Source organism: Diabrotica virgifera, chromosome 8, assembly GCF_917563875.1.
Source record: "Diabrotica virgifera virgifera chromosome 8, PGI_DIABVI_V3a".
In the NCBI taxonomy this organism is placed as follows: domain Eukaryota; kingdom Metazoa; phylum Arthropoda; class Insecta; order Coleoptera; family Chrysomelidae; genus Diabrotica; species Diabrotica virgifera.
In genome coordinates this window covers 217,846,455-217,858,309 of record NC_065450.1, presented here as the reverse complement: position 1 = coordinate 217,858,309, position 11,855 = coordinate 217,846,455, and the positions used below count along the sequence as shown (strand labels likewise).

At 32.2% G+C, this 11,855-nt stretch overlaps 1 protein-coding gene across 1 annotated transcript; it reads right to left on the bottom strand.

Annotated features, from left to right (window-relative positions):
• Positions 1-8,590: 8,590 nt before the first annotated feature.
• On the bottom strand, positions 8,591-11,699 carry LOC114336604 (28S ribosomal protein S15, mitochondrial). The gene is made up of 3 exons (XM_028286974.2): positions 11,274-11,699; positions 8,851-9,124; positions 8,591-8,793 (listed from the first exon to the last, which is right to left on the bottom strand). The coding sequence occupies exons 1-3, from the start codon at positions 11,653-11,655 to the stop codon at positions 8,613-8,615; spliced, it is 837 nt and encodes a 278-aa protein (XP_028142775.2). The 5' UTR covers positions 11,656-11,699; the 3' UTR covers positions 8,591-8,612.
• Between the last annotated feature and the right edge of the window lie 156 nt (positions 11,700-11,855).

The following is an 11,855-nucleotide window of genomic DNA, read 5'->3' as shown; positions in this document are numbered from 1 at the left end:
CTTTACGAAGAAAATGTAAAAAACATTTTTTTCTTAGAATCACTTTTTCCATCGAATTACATGGTTAAAATGTAATAAAAAATTCCCACCCCCGAGATGGGGTGGTAACCACCCCCAAGGTTTTAGCGTATGATAGCGGCATGATATAGAAAATGATGCTTGGACTATTCCCTACCTTCTGTGAAAATTTCAAGTAAATCCATGCTGGACGAAAAAATTGCGAGCCAAAATGCTTCATTTCCTCAATCGACTATTGGGGCCGACCGACCGGCTCTGTCCCGTCATACAGCTGACCGACTATAATAACTTTTATTTATATTTAATTTAGAATGTGTGTACTGATTTTCAGCCTTTGCCTTAGTAAATGGATTTAATTATCTTCGTAGGAAAACAACTTTGATACCCTCTCATTAACCCCTGTTCTACGTTTCGCTTGACCGATCGCAGTATGTTTCTCTACACACTCACAGTAATCAACTGTGAAAAATCTAGCTTTAGTAAATTCAAAGAGATTTTTCAGCGCTGCCTCTTGGTCTAATACTAACTGTGGCTTTTAATGTAGATTTACACTTATGTTATCACTTTGCAGTGACATGTTGATTGTGACTTTTTGACATGACAATAATTGTCTCTATAATGTTTGTCTATGCGATTTCGTAACATAAGGCACTTTCTCGACAACTAGCGCTAGAGGATTTCGCTGCAGTAGCTTAAGTATGCGAATATATGAAGAAAGACAACGTTTTACAATAATAAGAGTGTTCTATTATTTCCAAATCTTCATGTAGGCTACATGGTACATTAATACACTCGCTGCTTGAATATTAGCCAAGTACTTACTGAAAATCCGTGGAGCGAAATGTGTCAGTTACTAAGCTAACATTGTTATTATATTTTAAAAAATGTTTAAAATGCAGATCTTCTACACAGTCGTATAAGTTTTTTAATTTAATTTTGTATTTTAGTTTTTTAAATAAATAAAATGAAAAAAAGACTCCCAATAATCATCGAAACATTTTTAGAACTTCCAACATTCAGTTTTGTGACGACTTATGTAATTAGAACCTCAAGTCACCAGCGTTTTGGATGATAACGTAATAACATACGATTTATGTGCAAGGCTACTGTTCTGCAAAACATCAAAATGACAACTTTCAGCGTTTTCTGTGGTTATTTTTTATCTTAAAGTGGTCAGTAACCTCGAATTGTAAGTCTTATTTGTTGCGGCCAGCTAGCTTAGTAGTCTAGACCTAGATATCCGAATCTAGGTCGACCTTCACCCATCTGTTTACCAGATGAAACATTTTTTTATTAAATTTCATACATACAGTGCTAGTCAAAAGTCCGTACCCCCTCGTATCTTTTGAACGGTTATACCTATAATAGTGAAATTTGGAGGGAGGAAATAAACGGATGTAAACTTCTTAACTATCCTTGACAGGTGACGTAATTATGACAGATGACTTTACAGCGCCACTGTGACAGACAATTTTAAATGAGACCTTATGGCAAGTGATACCTCGTTTGAAAGGTATTGAAAGTACCTATTCAGTCATACTATTTTTGTTTGAGTTTAAGCTAATTTTGATGAATAAATGAAATAAATATAAAATTGTAGTTTCGCATTTAATTAATCAAAATTCCGCATATGATTACTTGTCAAAAAGGCGTAAAAACTACTAGAGAACTGAAAAACGTCAACTTTTTTGACAAAAAAAACCATAGGCGGACATTTGAATTTTTATTAATTAAATGCGAAACTACAATATTATATTTATTTAATTTATTCATCAAAATCAACTAAAACCCAAAAAAAATTAGTATGACTGAATAAGTATTTTGAATACCTTTCAAACGAGGTATCACTTGCCATAAGGTCCCATTTTAAAATTATCGGTCACAGTGGCTCTGCAACGCCATCTGTCACTATTACGTCACCTGTCATGACTAGTTAAGAAGCTGGCATCCGTTTATTTCCTCCCTCCAAATTTCACTATTATAAGTATAACCAGTGCTGTTTTTGTAACAATAGAGGTTCCGGTACGCAATGTTCCGGGGGGTCTGGGGAGAGATCATAAGGGGGTCTGCTCATGGGAAAACTTTTTAAATTTACCGTTAACAAGGGCGTTTTAAAGCTATTTGGGAGCAAAGAAAAAATTCAGGAATTTGTCTTTAATTTGGTTGTATTTTTAATTTTTTGTCCCAAGAGGTGCCGGTACGGCGTACCGGAGCGTACCGTCACAAAAACAGCACTGAGTATAACCATAGTATACCTGTTCAAAATATACGAGGGGGTGTACGGACTTTTGACTAGCACTGTAGACAAATACATCTTGCATGGCTTGCCTATCAAAATATGTTCATGGCTATCCTTAAGGGGAGGGGGGGTAGGGTTTGAAATCAACATTTCAAACGCATTTTTGTGAATTTTTTTTTAAAGTATTGTAGAATTTTTTTATTTGTAAATTAGATAAACAGTGGCAAATTTTCTACAGACACCTAAAAAAATGGATTTTGCGATGGACATCAGAACTCGTCATTGGATCAAGTGAAATAAAAAATTCAAAAATATTTTATTAGCTTATGAGTTTCTCGAGGTAACGCCGTTGAGTTTGTGTAGTTTTAACGATTTTTGACTTCTTTGTATCACTCAGAAGTAAAAAAAAACGATTTTTTTTTTCAAATTCGAAATCAAAGGAAAACGAAATCAAAGAAAAATATTGTTTTTTAAAAATTGACTTATATTTTTCACAGAAAAAATCAAAATTTAAAATTAATACAAAATATGCAGGTTTTTACTTATACCTCAGTCGGTATCTGACATATCGGACTCAGTATTTGCCCGTGGTTTGATCCTTTTCTTTACACGTTTCTTTTTTCTTAAACCTGTTAATAGCTGGTCAGAAATTAAAAGAAGTTTAATTTCCTGTACGCAACTATGTATTTCCTTGCACTATCTGGGATCTCTTTTGCTATTTTTGAAGCATTCCTTTTTTCACGAGCCTGTAATGTCTGTGCTCCATGAACGATAGCTTCACCATCAAGCAAAGAACGTATTTCTTCTGTTTTTGTTCTTTTCATCCTTTCACTGGAGTCCTCAAATAATTTAGGAAGCCGACCTGGTTACATTTATTTGTTTTCTACAGGTTTTAAATGTTCCATTTAACCAATCTTTATTTGCTTGTAGAAATACCGCATCTTTTCGTGAGTCTTTAACCATTTCTCTATCATCGCCGTTTTAAAATCTCGAAATCTTTGTTTTAAATTGATTAAATTATCAGATATAACAGTTCAATAAGTTAATTTCCAAATATTTTAATTTGTCCTCTAGATTAGGAAAATTTTGTAGCTCCATTTGGTCTCAGAGATATTTACGGAGTACTATTTTTAGGCCAGAGCAGTCACCAGATAGTTAAAACAAAAAAAATCGCAATTATTATATTTAAAATAAATATGTAGGTACTTTTATTTTTGTGACGTCATCCTATATAGCAAAATTAAAAACCCCTGTATTTCTGACATCCGCAGCTAAATTGTATGCCATTAATTAGCCAAATATATGCAGTATGCTATAAAATAAATACTATTGCTCGATCGGAGACAATAATGTAACTAAATGTCTTATAAACAAAAAAATTAAACAAAAATGCTTGTTTTTGACTCTCTAAAAATAATATAAAATAACAGTAAACTTTCTAAAAATATTTTAAGAAATATTCATTCTTACCTAAATTATTCGATTTCATCACAATCACTTTGAAAAATAAGGTGAATATTGCAAAATGTCACAATTTTTAAAAAGTTGACTACTAAGCTAAGGGAACAAAAATTCACGAACAGCTACATGCGCGCACATTCGCACGTGCACACGTGTGCGGTGAATAGTTCTGGAGTGGGGATAGTAAGTTTTTGTTAAGACAAACCATCAGGTGTCTCTAGGACGTGTCTTGAATTTTTAATGTCACTTTTGAAATTTGACTTTTGGCCGGCTAATTATTTAAAATCAACGTATGTGCAGCGTCACCTCGCGCAATGTCTAAAGAAAATATATACAAAATTTCAGGTGGATCGGTCAAGTAGTTTTTCAGTTACAATGTCCATCGCCTTGGAAAAAAGCATTTTTGAGAAAACCGCGTTTTTAAGTTTTGCCAACTTTTATTTTCAATTTCTGTTCTGTTTTGTGTGTCAAACAGTAAAAAGTGTAAAGTGATGCACACCGAAATATGTTTTTGAATCGCGGAGTAACAAACAACGTTAACTAAACAAAGTTAATTAACATTTTTTTAATTAAGGGTGATGGTGATCCCGTACTATAGTATTTTGAATTGTTTTTTATGTCAATAACTGAATGTTGGACATCCATTTCGTCTATCATTAAACTTGTATATACAATTCCGTTTTATTTATTTAGATTTCATGAAATTCTTTTGTTAAACTTGTGAAAAATGTGCACAGATTGTTCCCGAATTCTAGTAATCCAGCCTTTATTGCATTCATATTTTTTTTTATTTGCAATTCACGTGTTTTGGTTACTTGGGGTCATTAACACGGCACAATTTACAGCAATTGTTACATTCAATATAAATATACAGAGTTATTACAAACCGTTCGTAAATTATCTACGCCAGCAACAAAAAATAAATAGTCATATGTCTTGGGCCCACAACAAAATGGCTAAAAAATCATAGTTACCTCCCTCATAAGACTTCGTTTATTCAGTTATTCACAACTGTGGACAACAAGTACGGGCCCAAGGTCTAGGATTGGAACCTGCGTACCAAAAAAAAGTTGAGTAATAGCAGGCTGAAAATTTGTTAATAGCTTAACAGTGTCTAGTCGGACAAACTTTGATGTATGGGAACACTGAAACAAGGGAAGTTTTAATAATTGTGGAAGGTGTCATCCTGATAATTTTATGATTGTGAAAACTAGCAGGTTGTTTGTAAGTTTATTTAATATAATAGTAAACTTTATTTAATATATGAAAAAATGTTTGTCTGACAAATAAGTTTTGCGTTTTAATAAGTCCGACACGTAGAACATGTCAAATGACAGGAATTATATTGGTGGTAAATAGCAGTCTGATTTTAGCATGAGAGTTTAATGAAAGGGTAACAAATCAATTGAAAGTTCTGATCGACAAAATACATGGGACGTTTTCGTAGTTTGACGTTCGAAACCTGTAACCTGTTCCACAATTAAAACTTTCCCTGTTCCAGTGTTCACGTACATCAATGTCTGTCCGACTAGACACTGTTAAGGTTATTAACAAATTTTCAGCTTGCTATTAATAAACTTTTTTTGGTACGTGGGATCCAGGCCTAGTCTATCAGCTCACTGGTTTAAACTTATGTAAACATATCCCTTTTAAAAACTAAAAAAATACTATTAAATTGGTTTAGAAAATTGAGAATATTTTTTAGATTGCGTTTTAGGTTGTATTTTCTTCAAATAATCCACTATACTCCTCAGAGGCATCTTTCAATGCTTCACAGTTTTTCGATTTCTTTCTAACGCATTAAGTTGGAAGTGACAGAAAAAAGGTACGTCCGTGATTAGTCATTTATAACATTTATTCTAGTTGTTGATAGATGGAGCTATAATCGAACAAAAAATGATTTATGTATACGACTATAATCTGTACAATTTATAAGACTATACAAATCAAAGAACATACTACCTTTTTATAAATGAAATAAACACAATTGATTTGTTTTTATACCAAATTAAGATTACGATTCTGACAACTGTCAGATTTAACTAAAACGTCATGCTATGATTATGTACATTCTTAAAATCATATATTACGTCATTAATGACACACTGAAGACTGAGAAGAACTCTAAATTATAGTCGTATAGATATGTAATAGGTAAATACATAAATCATTTCTTTTCCGACTATAGCGCCATCTATCAACAACTGGAATAAATGTGTATGTATCACGAACGTACCTTTTTTCTGTCACTTGTGTCGCACTGAAGAAAGCCTCTGAGAAGCACCATATCATATGTTCAACAGAGACGAGCATTGCAGTGTGGGTATACTGGACGTCATTAGGTAAAATGAAAATGATCCCAAATAGTTGTAACATTTAAAAATGTATTGTACTTTTTCTAATCTGAATATTGACCTCAACGATGTAATTAGAAACCAAGAAAAAAACTTAAGTTTGCTAGAATTTTTACTTCTGTACTATTCAGAGTAATCTGTGCACATAAAGTTATCTCATTGATCAATTAGAAATGTTCCTACGTTGTTCATCTCGCTCGACTGAACTATTTAGCGTGTAATATAGTGATTGTTCTAAGAAATCGTCGAAACTAATCATAATTCTACTATTCAAGTTTGAATATGAATATGCAAAGTTAGTTGTATGTATGGAAACCCTCAATTATCTCGGAAACAGTTTGCACGATATTTATAGATTTTGCTGGGTGAGGACTTTCTAATGCAGCCGATATTATAGTGGTAATTACATTGTTGTCAGATCTTCCGTTTTCCTGGAAATCTACTGAACTTTCTTAGTTCAAATGGAGCACCGTGTATGTTTTTGCGTTTTGAATCCCTTAAGAAATACTGATTATTTTTCATGTGATATTCTCTATACCTAAATGTCATAATTTCGGAGTTATTACAACATTTATTAAAAAAATTTTTAAACAAATTATAAAAATCAATTTTGTTCGACCCGGGTAGACATTATTTTAGGTTCTTTGTTTCATTGGGAACAAAAAAGGTCTTTTGTAATTTTTCTCTAAAGTTAATCGTTTTCGAGTTATAAACAATTTAAAACTGAAAAAAAAATCGGATAATGACGGTTTTCAAGGTTCAAAAACACAAGTAAAAAATATAATTTTTGAAATTACTAAGTAGCTAAACTCAAGTTCAAACCTTCCATCAGCTCGCCATAAGATTTTTTGGCACGTTTTATTCTAAAACACTGCTTTTTAATTGTTAATGAAGCGCATTTGAGAGGACAGGCGATTTGGCTGCATTAACAACTAAAAAACAAATGTCCGACAAAATACATCGAAACCTGTTCCACAATTAAAACTTCTCCTGTTCCAATGTTCTCGTACACCAAAGTTTGTCCGACTAGACACCGTTAAGCTATTAACAAATTTTCATCTTGCTATTAATTAACTTTTTTTCATACGCGGGATCCAGGTCTACATTACTTATGTATCGCAATCGCAATGAAACTCTCGATTTATGTCATCAAAAGATTGAGGTTACATTTGTGTCGGAAGGTGTTATTGGTGGCGCCCTCTAAGCGGCTATATGCAAAACTAAAAAGACAAACAATATGTACGTGAGAAGAGAACATAATTGAAATCAAACTTGGGTAGTGTAGAATAACATTACTTCATTCTAGATCGTGTAATATCCGATATTAATGACCGTAGGATATTTTATAGACAAGTTTAATTAGATTATTAGTACAATAAATCATTGTTGCATTTCGTCGATTACTGTGTATGTGATATATGTATTGAAAATATACAGGACATACTCAAAATGGCTTTTATTTTTTATGTAATTGCATTATTCCCGTTCCTAGCAAAACATAAATATTCCTGATCAACTATATTTACTCTAAGTATTAAGTATGATACAGTGAATCAGAAAAACTCTATCGTACATTAAAAGATTACCACCTAGTAAAAATTGTCAATTCCATGCTGTAAAACCTGCCATGCATGAGAAATGCAGAAAACAAAAAATGGGCTTGGTTCAGGGCTCTCAGCCTTTTAAAGATATACACAAATGACCAAATAACACCTGTATATCTATACAGAAAACCTCCTTAAAGTTTTTTACCACCCTATTTTTCACTGAAAGATTTTAACCAAATACAAATGCAGTATGGTGCAAATGAAAGGAATAAATTCGTTATTTCATACTCTGGTGACTTCAAGGAAAAATTACGAAACAGGTCGATTTTTATTTTTAAATTATGATTTTTTGGCATATATATTTTACTAGTGACGTCATCCATCTGAGCCTGATGACGTAATCGATGATTTTTTTAAATGAGAATAGGGTTTGTGTGTCATGTTCTAGCTCATTTGAAAGGTTATTCAATTTTCTATTCAGTAATATAAACATTAATATAATTATTATAGGTATATATTTATTTAATTCAAAATACATTTTACTGCTGACAGAAAACAGAAAGAAATGTGTATTTAACTAATAAACGTTGCTTTTCCTTTAAATTCAATGTTTAAAATGCCACCCACCTGCCTCTTGACAGTTTGAACCTTTAATTTAAGCGAAAAGCAATGTTTATTTCTGAAATAAACATCTTTTATTTTCTGACAGCAATAAAATGTATTTTGAATTAAATAAATTCTTCTTTTTGTGTTAATTAATTTAATTCAAAAAGATTTTTTTGACACCCTGTATAAATAATTATGTTAATGTTTACATTACTATATTATAGATAATTGATTTCATGCCAGCACACGACCCCTATTCTCATTAAAAAAATAGTTAATTATGTCATCACGCCCAGATGGATGACATCACTAGTACGATATATTTGCCAAAAATCGACTAGTTTTCCAAAAATAAACAAAATACATATTGCAAAAAACTTTATTTTACTAAGCAGTTTTATCTTCTCCAATATTTTTCTTAAGCTCTTCCAACTGTCTCTTCACCTCATCAATTTCTTCTTCAGTTATTGTAATCTCAGCTCCACATTCCTTTTGCTCATCTCTGATGAATTGCAGAGTACGAATTTTTTCTTCCAGAAATGCTGGCTGTTCAGTTTCCAATTTTAACCTACAACAAATCTTAAAAATAGTACTACAATATAAAAGACGATAGAGATAGACAAACCTATATTGTTTTAGCCTGTCCTCTTTGATTCCATCACAATACTTATCTGTAAGCTTTCTTAAGGACTCCTTTCTTGTAATCCAGTGGAAATGGTTAGGTGGTGGTTTATACACTATATCCAACGTTTCCAGCAACCATTCAAATTTTTTATAATCCCACCGCCTTAAATATTTCAAGTGCTTCTTCCTCCTGTCTATTAGTTCTTTTAGAGTAACCTTTGTCTTTTTGTTCCTTGGAAACCTCTCCATTACTTCTTGCATGGCTCGAATAATACCTGTAAGAATTGAATGGTGGGCTACAACAATGTTGTAAACGACAGAATTAAGATTATGCAGGAGATGGAAAAAACTTATTGACAAGTCATTTATGACAATACGGATACCAATATTAAGGTACGAAAAACTCAGGGAAGGTAAAATGTTTTTAGCCTGATTGAAAGATGCTCGCATTGGTCATTGGATATACAATAATATTGCATTAAAACCTCACTTTGACCTAATCTGTCGCTTACAACGTTGTTGTAGCCCACCATTCAATTATAGAAAAACTAGTGATAAAGTTAACGAAAAAACTATGATTCTATATTCACTGGTAGATCAAAGTCAAAAGAATGTACCAGTTGTGCCTTTTACCACTTTGAGGAAAATACTGACAAAAAAATTTATTTTACCAAAGGAAGCTTCCATATACACTGCAGAATTAACAGCAATAGTGCAAGCTATGAAATACATACTCTGCTCTAACCACGACAAATTCATAATATATACGGACAGCAAAAGTGCAGTAGATAAACTTAAAAATGTAAAAATAAATAGATCAGTTAATCATATTGAAGCAAAAATCCTGTATTTACATAACGAGATACACATCAAGAATAAAGTCGTCATATATCTATGGGTAAAGGGACGGACACACAGGTATAATAGGTAATGAAACGGTGGATGCCTTAGCAAAAACAGACCCAACATCAGGAAAAGAAATAAATCTTAAACTACCCCCGTCCGATTTATTCTTAAATCAAAGAAACAAAATAAATGAGATGTGGCAAAACCTATACAGTGCATCAACAACCGGAACAAACTTTTATAAACACCAGCAAAGAATCCCCAGAAAACCATGGTTTCACAAAATACCAAACAGAAACTTTGTCACCACAATAAATCGAATATATGCTAACCATGCACTAACACCTTATTGTAAGCACAAAATGAAAATTACAGACGATCCACTTTGTAGTTGTGGTAAAATGGGTACATTGGTACATGTTTTACTTGAATGTCCAATAAATAATGTAAACATTAATAAACTCAATAAAAACTTATTTACTACAAGATAAACCTTCCAATAGACCTAAATTGTATTATGAAATAATGATATCCTTTATGTACTTGATCAACACATATCATAAACTGTGAACTAAAATTGTAAAATTACTAACCAATTTTGTAAGCAATTCTGCGAAAGAAACTAAATGTAAAGCATTATATGAAAAAAAAGGGGATTACAAAAAACCAAAAAAAATTAATAAAGTAATAAAAAAAGACACACACACAAAGAGGGCTGAAACCTCTGAGGTGTTGAACCTGGTTGATGCCCTAGCGCTGTGAAAAAAAAATTAAACACCTAAACACCTTACCACATACTACTAACAAAACAAATTAATAGATCATGCTCAAGTTTGATACTATTGATATTAGTAGATCATGCTAAATTAATTATTCAGTCTAACATAGTCTGACTAATTGGTTCTCACCAAAGCCATAAATTCCACGAAAAAAAAAAGTTAACGAACATACAGTATGCTGGTACATTAAAACCCTGATTATCAGTACTTCATGGGACCAGACATGGCATAAAAAATATCAGATATTTTAGCTTTAAATAACAGATATACGTAAATCTCAAAAGTTCAACTTTTAAATAGCATAAAAAGATAACAGCAAAAAAACACTATCCATGCTTTTAGAAAAAGTCAGTCACTATGATGAGTCCATTCATGGTTCAGCAAGAGACTGGCTCAAGTCAACCACATACTGGTACCAAGAGATTCGTTTTTGAACTCGTTTTAATATGTTGTATGTGTAAATGACATTGAAATTTTCTTTTAAAATGACTGTTTCTTCTGACACTTCTGCTGTTTCGTACATAGTTTCGAAGAAGATGAAAAAAGGAAAAAAATGAACACCTACTAATATAACTTCTGTAGATACAGGAGTCTGTAAAATTTATGACGAAGGTGTGAAAACTATATTGTAGCAATGTTAAATGATACAACTGCACACGACACTATCTAGCTAACGACTAAATTACAAGATAGTCTGGTAGCAAGCATCTCAAGACTGAGAGGTGACCATAAGTAGCGGAAAATACTTGAAGTATGCTGGTCATAAAAACGAATCTCCCGTAATCTCGGGTTAACTTACCAGTCCATCTAGCTATTCTGGTCTCTACGGTACTATAATCGTGATCATGCCTCCTAACTTTTTCCATCATATCATATTGAAACAATTTGGAACTACAGCTCCTTGGAGCAAACTCTAAAGTAAACAATTTCTTAACATTATCATCTGCAGTTTGCAGCTCTTTGGAATCGCGGAACTGCAGTTGAAATTGCTTTTTATCTACATCGGGATATCCTTGTAGGTCTCCACTTTTCTGAGGCTTGAAACAAGGTATTTTTTCTGGCCGAACCCATTTTATTTTTAAATCGCTCTTGAAAGCGTAATTCCTAGAAAAAATATTTGGTACATTGTTAATACATACCGATAAAAATGAATTGGTATTTAAATATTTTAAACTATTCATTATTTCTAATAAAAGTCTTTTAAAGTTAGGTTAGGTTAGAATTAAATTGACATGACAGATCGTTCTTCTTTCTGCTTTAAAATTAATGGAGGCAATCGCACCTTTCTCCTAAGACAGACCATATATTGCGATGAATGTTTACTGAAGTTATTTAAATACTAAATAGTTTAATATTTTATTTAGAAATATTACCGTATATT